Source organism: Ursus americanus, chromosome 18 (assembly GCF_024610735.1).
Source record: "Ursus americanus isolate L20-20 chromosome 18, mUrsAme1.1.p, whole genome shotgun sequence".
Lineage (NCBI taxonomy): Eukaryota > Metazoa > Chordata > Mammalia > Carnivora > Ursidae > Ursus > Ursus americanus.
In genome coordinates this window covers 11625077-11647615 of record NC_142144.1, presented here as the reverse complement: position 1 = coordinate 11647615, position 22539 = coordinate 11625077, and the positions used below count along the sequence as shown (strand labels likewise).

General features: G+C 48.5%; 1 protein-coding gene and 1 long non-coding RNA gene across 6 annotated transcripts in view; one reads left to right on the top strand and one right to left on the bottom strand.

Annotated features, from left to right (window-relative positions):
• The first annotated feature begins 441 nt into the window (after positions 1-441).
• Positions 442-6554, top strand: LOC148108558 (uncharacterized). The gene is made up of 2 exons (XR_015727314.1): positions 442-1091; positions 1186-6554. It is a non-coding gene; the product is annotated as an uncharacterized LOC148108558 (long non-coding RNA).
• STRBP (spermatid perinuclear RNA binding protein) overlaps positions 2163-22539 on the bottom strand; it is a 94999-nt gene continuing 74622 nt past the window's right edge. Inside the window, exons 17-19 of one of the 5 annotated variants that reach the window (XR_015727311.1) lie at positions 20318-20362; positions 14265-14398; positions 2163-12990 (exon numbers count right to left, since the gene is read on the bottom strand). Coding sequence is in view for 3 of the 5 variants with exons in the window: in XM_087869388.1 (XP_087725514.1) it covers positions 15170-15264; positions 20318-20362 (140 nt within the window). In the remaining 2 variants the exon portion in view is untranslated. Of the gene's footprint in view, positions 15265-16777; positions 17741-20317; positions 20363-22539 lie in introns of those variants that run through there. The other 4 variants (XR_015727312.1, XM_087869388.1, XM_045790996.2 and 1 more) reach the window with 4 other exon arrangements.

Below are 22539 nucleotides of genomic sequence, written 5' to 3'. Positions count from 1 at the left end.
CTCTGGGGTTGTACGGGCGTCTTTGCCATAGTGTTCCGGAGCCTCAACAGTACTGACAGTGCTTTGGTGGGGGGCGCTGCCCTGCCCTTACTCTCACCCCCTCCCCACCGCCACCACCCTCCCGTTGTCACAGCCAAAAATGTCTTCACATCCCTGGGTGGAACAGTCACCCCTTGTGGAGAAGGCCTGCTCTGGCAGGTGAGGTGAAGCCAGGGGAGGGGCTGAGACTGTTCTGAATGTGCAGAGCGAGCAAGGGCTCACTGCAGGCCTAGGAAGTGCCGCTGGAGGAGAAAGAGGGGCCATAGAGTAAGGCTGTGGCCATCGGGAGGAAAAGGAGCTCATCACTCATCAGTGAGGACAGGACCAGAAAAGGCTCGCTGGATTTGGCGACAGGGAGGTTGCTGGTGCCCAGGGTGGGAGCAGACTCAGAGGTGGGTGGGGTATAGCCAAGGGCCAGCTTGCAGCCAGTTGAGGGGTGGGAGGGGACGAAGTGGACAGGCAGGTGTAGATTTTAGGAAGCCTGGCCGAGAAGGGAGGGAGGGAAAGGTGGATAGTTGGCAGGAAGAGCAAAGAGCATGAGGCTTTGTGCTGGAAAACTCAATCCTGGTGCTGACCACCTCCACATTTCCTCCCAGACTGTGCCCTCTCGGGGTTGCTGGAAAGGTCAGTGAACATACACGATGGGCTGGGTGGACTGTCTAGCAGGCCGCATTGAACCCAAGAGCCTCTTATCTCCAGAGTCCCGGGGGGAGGAGGCATCTTAGTCTCCCAGGAGCGCGGCCACCCCGTCTGCTCTGAATTCCAAGTCCCCGTGGCACAAGTGAAGAAAAGAAAATCCACAGGAGCTAAAAATAAGCCGAGAACACCACTCCCGGCTCTGACGAACCCAACAGTTGTGAAAATCCGAGTCTACGCGGCGGGGAGGAAGCCGATGACGTGGACCCCTCGTGACCTAGAAGAGTTCTAGCCTCGTCTGACGGATGTGTATTGTTCAAGTGCTTCACTTGCTCACATCAGCCCGATTCTGACATTGGGACGACTCCTGTCCTACAAAACATCTGGGGGGAAGCGAGGTCGGGAAGACGAAATAGGTATGAAGACGAGGACCACAGCAAATGGCTGGGGCAGTGGCTCCCAGAGCCAGCGGCCTAAGCACGAAGTGTCTGCCCTTTCTCTGTTTTCTAGGTGAAGAAATGGGACACACAGAGAGGTTCCCGGCCCAGGCCCCACATCTCTAACTCACCATGACCAGCAGGGCGGCCGTAAAGTCCTAGCACGTCACTGCACAGGCACACCTGCGCCCTGAGTTCCGGGCCGTGGCCTCGGATGCACCTCTCACTTCGGGAAGTCACATAACCTTTCTGAGCTCTTCTCCCTGTGTCCTTGGGGTGGTTGGGCTGCCGTCAGCTCTTGATCCCCCTCGCGCGTGCTGCCCCCTAGTTGTTCCGAGATGTGCTTCTCAAATTTGGAAGTAAAGGTGGGAGGCTTGCTGCCTGTGATCACAAGATCTGCCATTTCAGCCTTTTCTACCAGGAGCCGCCACACCTCCTCCTCCTCTTCCAGGGTCCCGAGCCTGGCCCGTGCTTTCCCCTCCCCACCCCCGTTTCAGCTCTGCAGGTGGGCATCCGTGCCAGTCGTGCGCAGGGGAGCGGCAGCGGGCCTGGGCCGGCCACAGCCAGTGCGCTCGTGACTCCGGCTTGGTGGGCTTGGTGGCGTGCAGGGAGAAGGGGACACCCAGTGGTTGCACTTACCTGGGGCTCAGCGTCACTGGGGTAGCTCCACGGCAGGAGCCTCCCAAGGGGGAAGCGCGTCAGCTTTGGATACGGATGGATGCTGCCATTTAGAAGTTCTATCCTTTTACCTGTGAGCCTTAGTGTCCTCGTCTGGCATGTGTGGGTACTGCCAGCCCCGGGGAACGGGTGTGAGCATTAAGAGGGAGGTGTGTGAATTCTGAGGGTTAGAATTCGGCCCTTGCTCGGCACCCACACCTTACCACTTGCCAGGTCAGGGCACCAGGTTTGAGGTTTAAGTTTCAGGGTCAGTGAACTTTCTGCGCCAGTGGCAGAGACGCAGCAGAGAGTTGGGAGGGCCAGGAAAATGGTCCTGCACTTGACCATTTCATCAAAGTGACAGTCTTCATTTAACCAGAGTGGGTCCATTGCTGTTTTAAGACAGAAGCTTTTATTTGTACTCATCCAAATGGGGAGAATGCAACATATCAGGGCATTACAGACCGCAGCGGCCGAGAGGGTCAGTCTATGGCGCAGTCCGACAGTCAGTGCGAAGGAGCCACAGTGTGGGCGCTGGGGTGGCAGAGAGTCCCTTTGGAGAAAGGCCAGGCATCTCTGGGCGAGGCACTGGTGACAGTCCACACATGCAGCTGCTGCTTCAACCACGCCGAAGGTTTACAGTTCAGAGTCCTACATGTCGTCATTGCCCCAGAGGGGAAGGACAGTCCGTGGTGGTCGCGTTTGCCAATGGTTTTCAACATAATACACAACATAAAGTTATTGCCAAGGACTTTGCACTGCAAATTATACTATTTACACTTGCGTATTCAGGAAAAAAACAGTAAATAGATATTTTAAATTAATATCTAAAAACTACCTTGGCCATCACTGGACCAGAGTGAGAGTAAGCTGTAGCCAGGAGTCCAATGTCATGTGTGTAACCGTGCAGTGGGGAAAGGTTTTCTACCCACAACTACACTCAGCCTTCTCCGTGCCTCCTGAACTCCCCACCCTGGGGCTGAGGCTGAGCAGGGCCACCTTACTCCTTTATGAGGGAAGCCCCTCCTTGAACAGCCCTGGGCTTCAGTTCTCAACTAGCTGCCTCCTCCCCAGACCGTGCTGCCCTGCCCACTCTGCTCGGAGTGGGTAACGAGTCCTGCAGGCCCCTCTCTGCGAGTGCTCCACGGCTCGCAGACCAGGGTGTGGGGGCTGTGCAGCGAACGGGCTGAGCTGGGCCCGTCAGCCCCACTGCTCCTAGAAGTGCCCTCACCCTAATTAGGGCTACCTCAGGAGAGTGTCCTCTCCTGTCGTCCTGAAGGTGGGGCTGGGCCCCCACCGGCCACTTAGACCAGCAGACTGCTCCCTGGTGAAAGGCCTGAGCTCAGAGGTAAGCACTGCTGAGGGCTGAAGTAGATGAAATCTGCCCAGTGAAGGTGCTCGCTCATGCCTCACTAGCAGCTCCCCCAGAAGACAAGAGAGACAAAGGCAGAGGACGCCCACCTCAAGCAAGCGTTCCCTTTGCTTCCGTAAGCCCCTGGGAAGGAAGTGCATCTGAGGGTGGGAGACAGCACACAAGGCGGCCAGAGCCGCCTGAGATTCCTGGGAGGTGCTGAAAATAAGGCCCCTGAGTCAGGGGCCTTGAGGTTGCCCGTAATTCATCTCCCCAGCTAAGCTAAACACAAGCCTTCCTCTCCAAGAAAGGGAGCAAGAAGGGGCAGGTCCCACTGCTGAGAAACCACTGCAGTAAGTGAGCAAGGGGACAGGCGGCTCTAGGTGTTCCCTCCATGAAGGAGGGGTGCAGTGCGAACCCCACCCGACCGCCCAGGGCTGGTCTGAGCGTGAGATGCCGTCCTGGTCAGGGAAAGGGAGGCATCTAATGGCAGCACCTCTGACACGACGGGAGAGAAGAGGTATTTGGGGAATCGGCGAAATTCCAGTCGCAGCTCGTGTGGCTGTCCCCACGAGCCCAGGGCTCAGTGCCGCAGATGATGCACTCCGGGGCTAACGCCATGACACGTAACAAGGAAGGAGCCCATGTGGAGCAACGTTTTGCCACAGACACACCAAACCCAAACTCCTAAGCCCAAAGTGGGGAGCAGCGCTCAGCCCAGAGAAGAGGGGGAAAGAGGCTGGACACTTAACAAATCACGTGGAGAAGGGACCTCTTGGAGGGTCTTCTGAGCGATCTAAAGCTCCTATCTGTTCCTACCCTGAATTTCCACAAGCAACAAAAAAATCTGACTTGACAGAACAGCAAAAAATACTTTGGTTAGTCCAAAAAAAAAAAAAAGGCTTTCTGACCATCTGTGTCCCTAAGCAGGAAAATGGCATCAAGCCTATGCTCGTGGGCTAGGAGAGGGCAAGGGCCTGGGCCAGGCTCCAGCTCCGGAGGGGACTATGTGCCCGAACGACAAGAGTCTCCCTCTGAGGCCTGAGCTGCCTGAGGAAAGGCCACACCCGGCATCACAGCCAAGACCCCCTTTTTGTCTTTTCCCTTCCACGAGCCCAGAAATGCCTCTGGAAAACACTACTGCTCCTCAGAAGTCACCTGCCTACTATCAGAACATGAGAGCCCCCCCCCCGCCCCCGCAAGACGAGGGACCAAAGTCCGAGAGGCATGCCCTCCACAAAAGGGAGCCTGACAAGCCCCAGGCTGGCATCCAACAGGCCTTGGAGGCACAGCTTGGACCATGACTTCCTCCTGTGACCCTCAGCTGGTTCCCAGCAATGACGACACAGCTTCGCTCGGCAGGCAGTGCGCAGTGCTCCCTAGGCTGTCCGTGGTTTGCTAGCACCACCTCCTACCGCCCTCCCAAGTCCTCCCCCGGGGAGCCAGGCCCACCTGCCCAGAGCAGCCCCCAAGCCCTCACCTCCTGACGGGGTCTCCGGAGGACCAGGGTACGGGCAGACCTCACACAAAGCTCCTCCCAATAAGGCCAGTGCCGCCAGCGCTGGAGCCGCCCCTCCTGCCACAGGCCTGCTGGGCAGCTCCTGTCACTGCACAGGAAGCCCGTGGCCCTCTCCTCCCGGCCCCCGCGGGCTAGCACCTCACCCGTGCTCCATCTACAGCAGCTCCCGGCGCCTGCCCAGACGCAGCGGCGGAGGGCGCGGAGCCGGAAAGCGGAAAGCAGAAAGCACTCCGTCCATCCACAGTTGTTCTCATTGCCCAGCTACACCGAGCACCTTGGGGCAAGCCCCGTGACTCACCTCCATCTCCCTGCACCCAGCGAAGGCCTGGCCTCAGGCTGTTTGTGACTCACCCGAACAGGGCTGGCTTCAGCCTGTGACACACACACCTTGCCTCAGTAGTCTGTAGGCTTCCTGAGCGTCCCGACCACCGTCTGCTTCTCGGAAGGCCTGTTCTGGGAGCTGGCTGCACGCAGACAGGAAGGGAGGCCGCTGCATGAAGCTCTCCTGCCATGAACTCAATTCTGAAGCGAGGGGGAGCTCATTTTTACCCTCACATGCCAAGGCCCCTGGCCACAATCTAATTCTGGTGTGAGACTGAATGTTTAATCTGTCTTCCGTTTTAAATGGCTTTTAGGACAGCAAAAGAGAAAGCCTGGACATGGAGGGTTTTATCAAGCCCTGCCAAGTCAAAGAGGTGTGCTCCCTGCCCCCTACAGCCAATGGCTAGAAAGACACTCTCTGGACTTCTTCCCACGTGAATACCAACTCTAACCAAAGTCTTGCCTAACAAGTCCAGACAAACCGAAACACCATTTGTAACCACAGATCTGGTCTTCGACCAGAGTGATGTTTCTAAACTGCATCACGCTCTTTGGCCTGGCACTCAGCGCCCTTCCCAGGCTGGGCCCAACGTGCCTGCGTGACTCTGGTGTTCCACACACACTCTCCCTCCCCTCCTCTCCAGAGCAGCCCTTCTCTCCCCGGGGCCCCTGTCACCTTGGACTTCCCTGAGCCCCATTCTGATCCATAGTTTGCTCTCACCTATCAATGCAAAACCCCCCCCAACACACTCAAAACCTGTGGTCCTGACAGGCCAGGACCACCCCTTCCTCAGCGCTCACACAGGACAGATGCTCTCGGGAAGCCCTTGTGGGAAGATGGATAGGCCAGGCAGCAGATGGAAGAAGTTTCCAATCATGAATGAGCCAAAGGGTGAGCAGTCTCTAAGGTCTAAGACAGGTCGGCAAAATATGGCCCACTATCTGTTGGGGTTTATCTTAAAGTTTGTTGGACCACAGCTGTGCTATGTTTACGCACTGTCTCTGGCTGCTCTTGTGCTCCCGTGAGTAGCCACGAGAGTGAATGGTCCACAGAGCCTGAAAGACCGTTTGGCCCCTTCCAGAAAGTTGGCCAACACCAGGGCTAAGGCAGTGCTCCTACATATTTCCTCATTATGACACATACAGGTGATATTAAGGTGGCCCACTGAGGTAAAAAGACAAGGCCGCTTGTAGTTAGAGACACGTGGCCCTGGGGTCCTGGCCACCCCAAAGGCTGAAGGGATCAGTGTCTCGGGGTACCTGTAACCTTTCATAGCTCTGACCTGAAGGTTCAAAACTGTAGCTGCCTCTTTAGCCTTAATCCCCAACAGAGCTATAGGAATACCAGAGGTGCAGAAACCCACCAACCCCTCCATTCTGCATGCCACCTGTCCAGGAGGAACCACAGGCGGCAGGCCTGAGCTAGACACCAAAATCTTACATGGTGTTTTTCGCCTCTTTAAAGTCCTCTGTAAAGCCAGTTTGCAACTTCCTACTAGCTAAAGACCATGTTCTATAGATGTTGAATCCAGTGAGCTCCACACGTTGCCCAGGTAAAGAAACCAAAACATTACTTTAAAAAAAAAAAACAAAACATCAGGGCGATGTACGAATGAACACCCGTACTCATCTCTCCCATGTCTCCCCAGCAGAGCAGACATGTGCGAAAACTCAGGGAGAGGGTAAGACGCTGACTGACCAGCCTGCAAACTTTTCTATCCGCTGCCAAAGAGATGCTTCCCTGAGAGCACAAGAGGGCTCACAGCTCACACCAATGAGGACTTGGGCCCGCCAAACTCCCATTTCCCAGCCCAAAGGAGACGTCCCTTGCCACACTGCTACCCCTCCCCTGTCACCCCCTCCTGCCCTACCAACACCTTCCTCCCTCCCCTCCCTTCCCCATCTTGGCCCCAAGTACCACTGTCCTCTTGGTGACCTACTGAACAGAGGCCCAGGAGAAGTGCTTGGGGAGACCCCCCCCACACACTCTTAATGGATGTTGTGGTTCCCTGGCCCCCTCCTGGGTGCCATCAGCTCCGACCTCCTGCTCAGTCCAGGCGAGTAGCCTGCGTTATGAAGAGACTCCATTCTTGCATCTGTGGCAGCCTCTGCCTCCCGCCTCCAGTCCTTTCCCATCCAACTGTCCAAATCAACCCTCCAGAATTCTCTCACCATTTTGGAGATAATCACTGAAGAGCACAGTACCCAGGACCTTCCCCCAAGTGACTCCAAATTACACATCCCATCTGGCACCTCACCCTTCTGACCATCCCAGTTCCCATCAGCAAGTAACTTCGTGCTGCTCCAGAAGGCCATGCCCTTTCTTTGTGTACCATGTGCTGCCGCCACCCCCCCTCCCCGTTCTTGAAAGCTCTCCTCACAACCCTCCTGGCAGACTCCCACCCAGCTCGGATGCCCGTCTCGGGGGAAGACTTTGGCACTCCGGTCACAGCCACTTGGGTCCTCAGCCTCCTCACGGGCCTGGCTCCTGCACTGAGTGGAAGGCCTGCCAGAGTTTTCCCACCCACAGAAGATGGCTCTGATCTGTTCAAGCCCCTGGGCACCCCTCCCTCCTCCTGTGCACCCCATCTTGGTCAGTGGTTTCACCTTCTACTCTGTTGTCTAAGCCGAAAATCCTGACATTTTCTCCAGCTGTTCCTTCTGCCCCACCACAGAGCCTGGTAAAAAGCAGTAGGTGACAGTGAAGGTTTCTCAATGAATCCAAATGCCCAAGAGGGGAGAAGTGGTCTGGGCAGTGTCCCCAAACACATCAATGTTCGTCCATACTAGGTATCTCATGGAAGAGATTCCTCTGCACTATGCAAACAGTTAGCTTGTTTAAACATTCCGGGTACCATGGGGCTCATTTCTCACCACACCTAATCTCCCAGGGCAGCCCTGTCATCGTGGGAGGCACACATCAGCCCAAATTGCCCAAATGGCTTCCTATAACCATCCTTACCCTTCTGGAGTCACATACAAGTAAATACAACCCTTTAAAATAGCTTCCCCAGCCTCAATGAAGCCCATTTTGAGGGGCTTTCAGCTTTCCGGAGTTCCCCAGGTGCCACCTTCCAGAGGTTTCTCACCTCCTAGATATCCACAATATTTTCCTTATGTAGCCTCTAAGGACATGAGGGGTGTTAGAAAGCTGAGCAACTTCTGACATCATGTCCATAATGGAAGGGTCCAACGAGATCCCAGTATCAGAGCACTCGGGCAATGTGTCACCGTGAGGGTGGCCCTTTTGGTTGGAGCACACACTGAAGGCCCAGGCAGGGACAGCAACAGAAGACAGCCACAATGTGAAGCTGTATATAAAAAGCACACTTCTAACGGCCCACCACACCCCCCACCGCCCTTGGGGGTCTCTTCGGTAGCAGTCCCCGGTTTGCACATGATCTCAGAGTTCAGTACAGCGCAAAAAGATGGTGTGGAAACAGAATGAGCTGACGCGAACCAGTTAGTCCCCTGGCCTGGGGGCGAGCTCACAAACAGCTCTCCAAAAGGAACCAGAGAAAGAGTAAGCCTGAAGCCTGGATTCTTTTTCCCATGTGGCAGGGGGGAAGGGAGGGAGGGCAAGTGTAGGTTTTTGCTTATTTTGTTTCAAACCACAAAGAATCTACCCCCGAAGCGTGGAGGATAGGTCCACGGAATGCATCACAGCAAGGAGGAGAACCCGGAGCCAGGCGGTTTGGGAAATGGGGCGGGCAGCAGTCCAGGGCAGGGAACCACTGTGCACAGCAAGTGCTGTCAGGCCGGGGGGCCCAGCCGGTGACTGGCTGTATAATTTGGGGCAAGTCATTGTGGCTAAACCTCCATTTCCTCATCTGTAAAAGGAGATCATTTCTAGGTCCCACAGTTGTGGTGTAATTCAAATCTCATCCCTAAGAAAGGGCTTCTGTTAACTCCAAAAACAGTGAAGACATGTTATTTCTTCTGTGTGGTTAAAAACTCACTTATTAGGAGCCACAGTATCTTGCCACAAACAAGCTGGGTAAGTCTGGCGAGGTCTGTGGGCTTCCACGTCCCTGTCTGCACAGTGGGAACAACAGTGCACATGCTGTGATGCCTCCAAACCGTAGGGGCAGCGCAGGACATGGAGTGGCCCCTGGGAAAGAACAGCTGCTAAGGGAGTGTCTGCCAGGTACTCACTCTCCTCACACACAAGTCACTGTTCTGGTACTCGAGCAACCTGAGCTGAAAACAGTTCCTTCTTCCTGCTCCCCTCCAGCATCATGGCAGGTGGCACAGAGAAACGGCCAACTGCCAAGGACCAAGCCTTGAGGTGAGGGAGGGCCGTTCTGTCCTGGAGAGGACTCTGCCTCCGTCCGCGGGCAGGGACCCAGGTGCCAATCATGGGCGGGGGAGCCGTGGGCAAGGGCAGCAGAGTGGCTGGCGAGACCGCCAAGCCACCCCGGAGGGGCTCACCAAGCCCGGCCCAACCTAGAGGGTGCCCGCTACCTCCTCCAGGCTTCCTGAAGCCACGTCCGGGGAAAGTCCTGCTGATCAGAACAGGCCACGGCAACCTGCCACTCCCCCAGCCGCACAGGGACATCCCCCAGCACCCCCCAAACCTGGGCTGTGGCCCTCCAGGCCCCTCTTCTTTTTACCCCTGGGGGTCAACGCCTCGCCAGGCTTTAGAGTCTGGCTCAAATCTTCTAAGTCATCCCTGTCAGGGATCTCAGGCCAGACAGAGCCTCGCCTCGCCTCAGAAAGCATTTGCTAAACGCAAACACAGACCTCAAGTTCTCATTGATATTCAAACAGAAAAACAAGCTTGAAATACAAGAGCTTCCTTTGTTTATGCAGCCACACCTTGGTCTCCTAGCCTATCTTTCCAGTTTGTTAAACAACCTTATCCAATTGGCCTAACAGAAAACAGCCCTATTTTTAAAAGGCCAGGATATGTGGTCCAGAACAACCTCAAGTCAGAGAGCCTGGCTTCCAGCACAGGAGCCGATGACGGAAGGGGCCCGCTGCACCCAGCCCACTGCCTGCACACCTCCTTCCTGCCCCACGGCACCCACAGCCTGCACGGTGTGGTGGAAAGAGGCTTCGGCACTGAAGAGGGGCGTTTCATTCCTAACTCTGGTGCTTAACTCTGAGCCTCAGTCTCTCATCTTGTGAAATAAGAGTATCACCTCTGAGAAGGTTGCTGGAGAAGAATGTCCAAGTGCCTGGCCCACACAAGAGAGCAATTTGAGCATTTCCTCCTTTTCTTTCTTCTGTTCCTTCAATCTACTGCTGCCCACAGCCCAAAATAACTTAAACTGAAGGCTACTATTGACTTCACCACCTGAAAACATTTAGCCGACAGGTAAATGCGGAGACCATTCATCCCAACCTCACAGAGGATCAAGGCAGGTGAAACCAGACCAAGCCCGAGAGACTGGGCCTCCGGGCAGCGCTAAGAGAATGTCCGCACAGCAGCCAGGCTACTGTCACCTCCTGTGCCCAGAAGCAGCAAAGAGGTGTGACCACACGTCTCACAGCTGGGACATGCTGATCCGTCCCCCTTCGGCTGCCTGCGCGGATGGCGGCCGACTTCATGGCACCCCCAGCAAAGGCAGCACAGTTCGCAGGAACAGCAACGGCAAAGTTCTCCCAAGAAACACCAAGACCCTCCTTAGAAGGACCAAGGAATTAAGATGTTAAAACTGGTTGAGGCAAGAGGTGGGGGTGGGGGGGTAGAAAAAAGAAAAGAAAGGCCCTCCCTCAGCCTTGGCTCAATACGGCAATGATCCCACCCAACAGCCACATCTGTGGAATGGGGTGACTTCTGCCAGGACATTATACAAATCTCTTGGATTGAAGAAAAGCCTCTTGCTTTGGGGCGACAGCGAGGGAGGAGGTCTTTGGAGTTTCCCCTGGAGCTGGGGCTGCTGCGTCTCCTCCTCTTTCACTTCCCGTTGCAAACAATAAAGACTGCCGGTACCATTAAAAGAAAAAAAAAGCCTAGACTATCATGCAATCTTATGTGCCTTTAAAGGTAATGCTCAGTCCCCATCTACACAGTTTTTATAAACTTAGAGCATCACAAAATTCAACCTAAAAAAAGAGAGAGAGCTCAATCTGTAATCCCCAGCGAGGTCCCACCCGCTGACAGACACGGAAGCGCGCACCTGCCCACCCTTTCTCAGCACAACAGAAGCCAGCGCAGAGACGGGAAGCTGTATATTCAACCAACGGCGCCCGTCTCACTATCTACCCAGCTTTCCTTTTGCTGAAAAGAGAAAAAGGTGGATGGACAGGCAGATGTGTTTTTTCTAAGATTCACACACAGGGGAGGCCTCATGTGGTGATGAGCTCCGATTTGCTCCGAAGTGTCAAAGCAAACTGGGAGAGAGAAGCTGCAGGAATGCTATGCAGAGAAGCATCAGAGTCCGTGGCCTTCTAAGCACGCCACCCAGGCTCCTCTTTCTGTGGTTTATAATAACTTGCTTTCTACCTGCCAAACACTGGTGAGCTCTGGATGTTGGATTCCAGGCCTAGCTGTAATCACACACCTCCTTTTTCTTATTAATGCACTGGGAGGAAAGTTGGAATCAGCAGGCTGATATCCTAAGCTCAGCCCTTTTGAAGTTCTAAGCACACTTAAACCCCCAAGCAAGTATTTACGAATCCCTGGCAGCAGAGCGGCTGGTGATTTCACCACCACAGCAGAAACACGAGCATTTTCAGTCAGCATGGATCTGCAGCGACCTCCCCACACTACCTCTCTCACTAAGTATTTGCTTTATGCTTCCTGTTTAGTCCCCAGATGCCAGGAGTCCTCTCTCAAAGTGCGGGAGCATCCCAAACCTGAAAATACCAAGAAACCAATGCAGCCCCCCGAGCAGGCCATGCGCCCGCTTCTCCACTACCTGCCAGCACAGCCTTGCTGCCTCCCTCACACACCTTCACCCAACCCAGTAGGAACCGGCAACACTTACTGTGCACCAGGTACTATTCCCAGCACTTTACGTGTATTAACTCATCAAACTCCCAAGCCTCACGGGAATTTGCTGGAGCGAGAGAACTACTTCGGCCCAGACTCCCACATGGTTTCTATCCCTATTTCTAGCTGTGCTGTAAAGCTTACATAACCTAATTTGCACTATGGAGCTATTTTTTAAAATCTCCAAAGATCACTGCATCAAGTATCAATGGAAGCTGTTAGCTCCCACCTAAAATGATAATGTAGGAAAGGATAGCTATTCTTACAACTAACTCAACTTGAATTCTTGACTTAACAGTCTTTCTGGAAGATGGGATGAGAAAGGGAAGAGACTGATTCTTACATAAGAAGTACTAGTTTCTGCGCTGTAAGTTACTGCTAGAGAGAAACATCAGTACTGAAACTCATCTCAGCGGTAGGCAGTTTCTTGACTCTGCGCTTGTTACTCATTTACCACCTACCTCCCTTCCAGGCCTCCTAGTAACACTGTGAAACCTATGGTCACTGGGTATCAGATCCTTCTAGCTTGCAAGTACAATACAGCAGAACCTCTCTTGCTCTGAGAGTTCAGAGACCCCGTCCCCCACTGCCACGCACCGGCCAGTGCTGAGTGGGAGGTCTAGGAGGTCCATTCACAGAGCAGGTTGTTTTCAGCTTTAACTGCTCTCATGCCTAGTTCCTAGGGCTCCAGATGGCTAGAAGTCTAACTGCTGAGGGCAGCAGCGGGGGGCCGCATCTGCAAATCTTCGTTCATTCCCTTAACTCACTCCTGAAGATTTGCCTCCACAGCAGTTATTAAAGAAATCTAATAAAAAGGTTAAGTTATAATGAATGATTGATTATAAGGGTAAAATTCCCCTCACTTGTCATCGAAAAAATGTGGTCAGTGTTTAAAGCAACCACTCTGGTCTTTGCTGTACTATAAAAACTGCTTAAAAATGATCGGACTGTTTGTTCTTCACCTCATTCCATTCACTTACTTGGAGAGAAGTCCATGAACAACTCTGGTTTCAGGCGCTCAAAACTGCCAGGGAAACATTTAAAATGAGTGAATTTCCAAATGATGACCAGTTCAGTGATGTCGGAGGGCCTACAGTATTAAATAATTTATAAATAAACTACTAACCAAGTTAATTATGTTTTGACACTGCCAATGCATCATCTGTCTCCCAACCTAGGAGACTGATAATCAGCCCCATTCCACCAACAAGGAGACTCTCCGACTTGAAACGTTTTCACTGGGCAGAGCCTCTGTTTTGCTAGTACCCAGAGAAGGGCCTGGCACGTAATGGGCACTCGGCTGCTCGACGAGGACTGGCATGTACGTAGTACTAGTCCGCTAGACCTCATACAACCTTCTATAGATGCCAAAGCCACATTCGACGTACACACAGATTCTGTATGGGAAAAAACGTTGTTCCAGCAACCTTCAAAGTTAGTAATAACAAGAAAACTGCTACTTAGAGACATGTAAAACATAAAATTCATTTTAATCTCTATATATCAAATACGGCCTCAGCAAAAACCATCTAGCACACATGAAATGTATTTATGGGACACACTAAACGGAGCCTAACCCTCACATCTTCTACACCAACTCCATGATGGCTGAGTAAGGTGGAAATCAGTCATCTAGCTACTAACCTGGAAAAGACATGAATTGCCTTAAGTCTATTTGGTCTCTGCAGACTGGATATTTACCATTCTGAGTCTTGCCAAAGTTGGTTCTGCAAATAGTTAGCTTAACTCAGTCAACTACATATTTTTCCATAGTTACCTCAGTATTTTGGTTTGGTTTTTTTCATTTTCTATTGCTTTTTCTTTTTATGGCTTCTTGCTGCTGTTGTATTAGGGCATACAACACAGATCAGAGATTTTCATTTCTCAGAGAAGTTTCTCTCCTTGAGAAATTGGCACTTTGATCCTCTGTTTGTGCAACGGCTACATAGAAATGGATCCTACCGGCATTGTTACCAATCTTGCTGCTTATGAAATTCCAGCACTTTGGCCAAAAGGGTGCCCTGACGTTAAAGTCTTTTTAGGTGAACTCGTCCCACCACCAAATTCTTTTATTAAAACAGGTCCGTGTGTGTAATTCACATATATGTAATATCATAAGTTTCTACACACATATACACATTTAACTCGTAAAAGTGAAATGTCTCTTTTGAATAAAAAGTAATTACAAGGGTATTAAAACAAATGCTGAAAATAACTATTTTACATTTAGATCATAAAAATTTTAAAGGTAATATGATGACATAAGACCTAAGAGATCAAATACATCCTGTATGATTGTCATATATGCACGTTGTGTTCATTGACTTTTATTTTTCTCTTTAATCAGAAAATAAAAGAGCTTACCTTTGTTTACTGAGACCACAGCTTACAGTCACTAGATCTCAGCCTATTTTATACAAGTGATATGGCTACGAAGGTCCGAGGAGAACGAGAATAAAGTGAGATAAACGTGCTGAAAACTGCTTAAAAGTATTAACCTGAAATACACAGAGGGTCCAACACCAGTTTTAAAAAATACATTAACGAGGTATTCCCAGCTCTTCAATTAATAACGGTGACTGACTGATTCATGATTTTCACACATTCACCCGAATTTTAAAAAAAGAAGGAAAAGCTAATAGCAGAAAAATCTATCAGTGGTTTGTTCCCAGGTTAGCGGTTTCAGAGAGACTACAAGCGCCTCGGGACTCCTCGCTGCAGGCACCGTGCGCTGCATCAGTCAGCATGAGGTATGGTGGGAATCTACTGGACCAATGACCTTGCACAAGAGAGGGGGTGCTCCTGCAGCCGGAAGAGGACCGGGGCTGCAGGCCACATCCCCGGCTGGGCACCAGCCCCCATGCAAAGAATATGGCTTCAAGGAGGACCCCTATCTCTGAGAAATTATGATAGCGCTGACGCAGTCGGAAATGCAACTACCCAAATTAGGTGCCACATGAGTTTAAAAACTGTCAGGAGACAGCACAGCTCACACGGAGTCGAAGTTCTACACTGGTCTGTAAACTCCCTGACGAGAGACTACGCTAGGAGGGCTTAAGTACAGATATTGCTAGATTTCCAAAGGAAAAGTTTTAAAACAGACACCGTGGCTTTGAATAAAGTATTGCTCTTCTTTAAAATGCTCAGTCATTGCTTTCCAAAAGAAGGTGTCAGAGTGGTGTATCTGAAAGCTGGAAAGCCTCAGGGGGTCACAATGCTCTTAAGACCAAGACAGAAATTGCCATTTCAAGCCAGACAACCTGATGGTTCTAGAAGTCAGAGAAGAAATCTTGAGGGCCCAAGTGAATAATAAGTGGCGCGACGCTCAGAGGCTGGCAATAGGGGCTGTCAATGAAAAAACCGCCTACAGTGGAGAAAAGAGCAGAGAAGCAACACTTGGTGTTAATGTCACAGAATTTGGTGAAGCCAAGAGCTTCATTTATATTTCTCTGCTCTTTCAGCTGTAAGTGGAATTTTCATTACAAAATGGAGGGGTGGGGAAGGCAGAAGGGGGGGAGGGGGACACTTAATTCATTACAAAATTTCAACAGTTGAACTTGCATGGTTACCACTTCTAACAAAGGACTGACAGCTCAATTATTTTAAGTAAAGCAGAGAAATGTAAAAGTTTGCAGCAACTGGGCGGGTTTACAACATGGTTAGTAACTTCCAACAAACAACAAAATTAAAAAAAAAAAAGACTTGGTAGAAACCATTTGAAATGACTGCCATCATGTTGGAAAACAGCACAGCTCCCTTTTCACCATCATAGAGGGGTTAAATTATGAAGCTGAGTCAGCTACTTCAAAATAATTTTCTAAAGAGAAATCTCCAGAGAGATTCCAACTTGGAATGCAAATTTGACCATCAATTTCAAATAACAATCCGGCTGCAGCTGCCAATTAATAGTATTCCAAACACAGAGAGGACTATTGTAAATATTGAATTAATAAGAACTGGACACTACTAGCCATGCTTTTTCTTCTCAGTGATGGCTCTGTTTCATCCATAGGTCAGCAAAATGAATCAATGAAACATGAAAACTCCCAGCTGCAATGGGCCCTCGGGTTTATGTCTAGCCACTAATGCACAGGATGAGAATGGTAAGTTCACAGCTATTTCTAGCAAGTGACGAGGTTTTATTAAAGTATCACCCACCACTAATAAAGACTAAAGGTCAAGGAGCAGAAGGAACAAGCTACTGTGTAATAAAGCCACATCTAAGAAGAGACACTAACGTTTGTTTTAAATTGCCCATCTCATTCTCATTTAGTGGTCCCAAGGAAATCTGGTACATAAATTTGCTATATTTTGCGAAGCCCATTCTCAACGATGGGCACTACTGGGCTCTGAGAAACAGAATTTAAGAGGGAAGAGGGAAGCTAATTCGTACTAAAAACAGACATTTTTAAGACACAGCAACTTAGAAATCTCAGCACAGGACCACACTGGTGCCTTCATGGGGGTGAGTACCTTAATGAAACCATTACCTTCTAGTAACATCATAGGCTCTCCAAACAAGGCGAGAATGCAGGGGAAGGCTCAAGTCTGCACCCTTTACAGGACAGCACAATGTTACCGACTGATCATTTTTCACCAGCTTACTCAGATAAATTTTAAGAAAAACTTAAAAATAAATGCTGACCCATGGCTGAAACCTGTCACTTTTCACAGCAGCACTCAACAAGAACTGGGACAATCGAAGAGCAAGTTTTTATGGGGACCCTGTTGCTGCTTTAGATTCTGATGTAATTGAAGAGGAAAAGAGACCTTTCAATGAATCCCAGAAAAATCGCTAATCTTCTATCTGCATGAAAAAAGCCAGGGAAGTGAACACAGTATCTTACAGAGTGAAGAAGGCCACAAGAACAAGAGAGGGTGATTGATCGATTAATTTATTCTCTTTTAAAACTTGGAAATTAGGAAACTAAAATAATCACATTCCTCCTTCCCCATCGCTGGGTAGTGCCATCATTTTAAGAAGCAATGCTCGGATAACAGAATATACCTTTTTCATGGGGATGCCCTTGTCCAGCAGTACAAAGGGCTTACAAAGTAAGTAGACTGGCTCAAACTAACAATTGCCTTTGCTTTGTTTTAGCAATTTCCTTACAAATGAATGGGTTTCTAGGGCTAAGTTATTATTAGTTTTCAATTCCTTGTAATTTGATACCAAAACATATCAAAAATAATAAGCTAAAACAATATTCAAACCCATATTTTATTGGCTTTAATTACACACTTCAGTATTTACAAAGTTAAAGTTTAAATGAAAAGTCTCTACTGTATTAAAAAAAATAACTACAGCCCGAATTCAAGTGCCCTGGGGCGAATACATATCAATCAGAGCTAAGACTCAGTGACTGCATCAGGAACCAGGCAGCACTCTGTGTTACAGCAAAGCGGTTTATTTGTGGTCAGTGTTTGAGACTCTATACATCCTTCACAAATTTAATTTTACATAATCTGATACTCCTCTTAAACTTTGAACTGCTAGACTTATTTCCCTAGAACAGAAGGGCTGGTATAAGTTATTTTCCGGAAATGAGGTACCGTTTCACAGAACTAGTTTCTTTTTTGTTTGTTTTCAAGTTTTAGAGAACTAAATTTGCATTTGTTAAAATCAAAAAGTAGGAAAGATGTTCTTTACAAATAATTTTGATCAAGTATGTGTTCAAAGAAAGCAGGATAAAAAGGCTTTTTCTCTAACATTCTGTATTGTACTGTATTTGTTGTTCAATAGGAATTAGCTTCTGTCATTTGCTAAAAGAATGAGTAGTGGGGAACAGGATATGTTGGGAATTTCATAACGGGCAACAGAACCATTCTCTTGGGTAAACCTACAGAGAAAAGAAACGGAGAGGACTCCAAATAAGTTTAATAATCCAATAAAAATTTCAGGTAAAAAAATATCTTACAGTAATGATCATTAACCTTTTCCAGATTAGTCAGTCAACATGAACCATTTTGGAGGAGACCCACAAACCTCTCACAGATCTCCTATTTTGAAATTGCTAATATTTTGATAATTAGTATTTTCCACTCAAAATTAAGATGGCTGTATCACAGGAAGAATGATATTCAGAAAGCAATTTCATTTGTGTGAGCGGCCATGAATTCTAAAGATCAAAAGCAATGCTATTAATATTCTAAAGGGATTCTAGAAATCCATAATCGTTCTCAATTTGGCACATCGCATATTGTAGGAGAAACAGGGATGACTGTCAAGACTCAAAGCACAGCTTTCTGTGCAGGCCTCAGCTCCCCAGAAAGACAGCTCCAACTGGAGTCATGACCAGGTGTTTATCTTCTTCACAGCTACGGCCGGTATTGGCATGGCAAATCTGGAAAGATTAACTCCTTTCTTAATTTTGTAATAAATGAGTTCTTGTGGCCTCACAAACTTCTGCATACTCAAGCGTGATTTGAAATCTGCTCCTATCTCTATTCTAGTATTTAACCTACGGAGAAATCACAAAGCAGCAACAGCAGGTATTCAAGAGCACCCGATGATCAGAGGGAATTTACCCCACATGCAACAGCTTTACAAAGGCCAAAAGACATATTTACCTTACAGCCAAAATAAAGCATTGTTTTAGTAGGGTGGCATCACAGTAACATTTAAAAACCAAATCTTTTATGTGAAAAATGGGGGCATCAAATTTCACCAGCTTTGGAAGTCAGTTATATGGCACATGGAGGAGAGGAGCCTTCTGAAGTGGGGGCTCAGAGGCCGCGGGGTGAAAGGATAATGTTAGAGGAAAGGGAGGAACAAGAGAGAAAATTAAAAAGACTGAGGAAAAACATGAATGCAGCTTAAAGCCTAGACATACCCGTGTTTTAAAGAGAAAAATTCAGCTCTAGAAAACCTGTACTAAAGAACGTGAGACTTACAGTGTCTAAAAGAAAGACCCAGAATTAACCACCTGCCCCAGCAGGCAGATGCTCTGGCGCTCACACAGGACACACCACAATGGGACTAGTGAGTCAAAAGGTATTTGGATCAACTGCCCAGACCTAATTCACAGGAGGGATGAGGTGGTCAGGATATCCAGAAGTTGGCTGCATGGTAAAAGCAAACAGCCAAAACAAAAGGAGCTAGAGAATTCGAATTTAGAAGAAATTCTGGGTGAAAACATTCTCTCAAATGAGTTCTCAATTCCTCATCACCCCACATCTGAGGATCTGGGGAATCTGGGGAAGCCCTGACCAAACCTGAGCGTTCCAGAGGAGACATTCAGTCAAGGATGAAACCCCAGACTTGGCACTTTGCCCGTGGAGAAGACTCACCCCAAATGTTTGACCCTTGCAGCTTCTCCACATCTTTCCAGTCTATCTTAATGGGGAGAGTGGTCAAACTGTTCATTTTCTACTTATTTTTAACAGTTATGAAATCAAGTGAAGCTTCCACTTAGCGGTGTCTTAAGGACCCGTCATTTTCATCTGAACAAAAATGGAAAAGCTGATGCATGAAGAGAGAAAGCATAATGAAGGGTCCCGAGGCTTGTGTGGAGGACTTACACCACAAGCAGCGGGACATTCAAGGTCCTTCCCCACTGTGCACGTGCGCGCCCAGCCCAGGGTCGCACTGATACGCACTCGCACAGGCACACGCACACGCTCACTCTCGTGCACACACACGCTCTCTTCTTCTCTCAATGGCAAACATCCCGTAGAGGCTGACCTGTAACATGTAGCGCCTGAGTTAGGGAAAATGTCTAAGAGAGCATATCACTGACTCCAAACCTACTGCCTCCATTGCCACATAAACCTCATTCAAAAGTTATCCAAAGGGCCACTGAGGTTCATTTCTGCATATGCTTTTATTTTTTATTTTTGGAGGGAGAGGAGACACTCCTATGATTTTTTAACATGTACCGCAGACTTTCTGTGGGAAGCACTTCAGTGACACTGCCGGTGACACCCCATCACCACGCGAGGGCCCATTTATCCCACCTCTAAAGCAAAATTTATGGAAAAGGATGATGGCTACAAATTTGAAGTGAACATTTCCTAACCCTAACTCAAGTCACCAGACGGTTTCAAGCCAGAAACTTCAATGCAGCCATGTAACCGGCGAGCAGTCAAGCTGGAAACCGGGTATGGCCCTTCAGTAGCCTTTGAATGGAGTATAAGTTGGCTGTAAGAAGAACTACTTATATTTAATTTCAATATGGTCAGAAACAGGCAATTAGAACAAGCAGTCCTTCAACCAGGCAAAGCAGAGAGAAGAGCAACTCCAACCAAACCAAGAACCACAAGGTTGTGGCGTTTTCAAAGGGAATTTAAGTTGGGTCACTAGAATGAATAGGTCTGAGATCCTCCAATTCATTTAAAGAAACCCTGGATACAAACTGTGCTTTAGTTTGCTGTGACAGCATTGCTAAGAGGAGAGATCAGAAAGATGGTGTACATACCATAGGCAGGGGCAGCTGTGCTGTAACCATACGGAGCTCCATAGCCTAGCGCAAAGAAGAAGAAAGCAGATCAGTCCAGAACAAAGGGCGACCAATCGGTACTGGTCCAATTCACAAGTACTGCCTGACCCAGCACCTTGGGCCCTGAGGACTTCTTTCAGATGCTGGACAAATGAGAACTATTCCCAGAATGGTCGAACCTTCCATTCCTGCTTAGCATGGAAGCTTTTCCCCATGACCTACAAGGTTCTCCTGACCCACCAGAATATCCTGTCTTTCTCCGTGCACTTAACAACACTGTATTACAATTATCGACTCCTTGTCTGTGTCCCCTACTAGAGTGACAGACACCAAGTCTTAGACATTTTTTGTATCACCTCAACTTGGCAGAAGGTCTGGCACATAGTAACCACTCACTGAATATAATTTGTTGAACAAATTTGTCTCCTCTCCCTAAACTTAGAATCGCTCAAGTTACCAATTTCTTTAAAGCTGGAAAGCAGAACTTTCCAGGTCTCTTCAGAAAGCAGTGATAGGACAGGCTGAAGCCTCAAGTGCTGCTCAAGTGGGCGTGTGGATGGGCTGTGGGCTCGGGACAAGGTCCAGGTCTCCTGGTATCTGAATTCCCGGCCCAGTATGTGTTGGCAAGACTGACACGAGCCTCTGGTGCCTGTGAAAAAAGGCTCATATTGTCAATAAAAACAAGTCTGAAGAACAGAGAAGTATTTGAGCTAATTTGTTCTGGCACTGGTTTCTCATACGTCCTTAAACGTTTAACTTCTGGGTTGCCTTTTCATGCCTGTAATATGAGAAACCTTCCAAGCTACTTTATAATAGTGTTGTAGGGATTAGAAATACTGTGCTAACAGAATCCACAATCTTAAATCTTTCAATAAAACAACTTTAAAAATATAAATACTAAATTGCAGATAAATCTTTAGGGAAAACTGGGTTCTAAAAATAGAACAGGAGCGCCTGGGTGGCACAGCTGTTAAGCGTCTGCCTTCGGCTCAGGGCGTGATCCCGGCGTTATGGGATCGAGCCCCACATCAGGCTCCTCCGCTGTGAGCCTGCTTCTTCCTCTCCCACTCCCCCTGCTTGTGTTCCCTCTCTCGCTGGCTGTCTCTATCTCTGTCGAATAAATAAATAAAATCTTTAAAAAAATAAATAAATAAAATAGAACAAAATCTACATGGGCCCTTCAAACTGTACCTAAAATAAATCAAGCCTTTTTAACATTACAAGACCTTTTTCTATAATCGTCATTTTTTTTTCTCCTTCTCCAGCTGCCCAACCGCAATGCATCCTGTAGATCAGGACCAAATATCACCTCCTCTGTGAAGTCTCCTGGGTTTGCTGTTTGCTCCTTTGCACACCCCTCAATGTCACAGCTTGCATCAGGGTGCACAGTGTTTATGCAAGCGTTTGTTCTGCCCCACATGACCTTCCGAGCATTCACTGGGGCAGATGTAGTCATCTTCGAATGCCCAGGTCCAAATCCCTTGCTTGAAACAAAACACTCAAATGTATGCTGAATAAGTAAACTGCTTTTAGGGACTAACAGAAACATTTCCTGAGAGATGGAAATTTTTACTTTTTAGTCTATACTTAAGTCACATAAAACTGGGGATAGCACAACGTAGCCTTAGTCTTTAGTCTTAATTGTAGTCTTTAGGGCTCCCTAAATCCTAGATTTCAAGAGGATACAATGTAACTGAAAGAAGCAGCAGGAAATATGCACTAGGAACTGAGGCCAAAAGAGAAATTAATACTTTAAAAAGTTTGCATATCAAATCTATTCCGGGACAAAGTAGCTAACTGAATGACTAAGGCTACAGTTTCAAGGGTTTTACAAAAACCTTAAAGAGAGATAAAACTACAACTACTAAGCTAGCCACAGATCAGGCTATGGGGTTTGAACCCTGACTTCCCTTTCACTAGCAAGGTGACTTTGGGCCTGTTATTTCACCGCTCTGAGCCTCACCGTCTTCTACAGTAATTGAGTTGGCAGGGGAATGTAATTAAATAATGTATGTAAAAATACTTACTACAGTCCCTGCTGCACAGAATACACTCTGCAAATGGCATATAACCTATTCATAATCTAATTGACCTAATCTGAATCTTCTCTGGGCTATAAAAGAACTTCATTTTTAAAAGCTTCACGAGACAGGCCTTTCACAGAGGTCAATGCGATGACATAAGAGGAAAGCTACTATAGA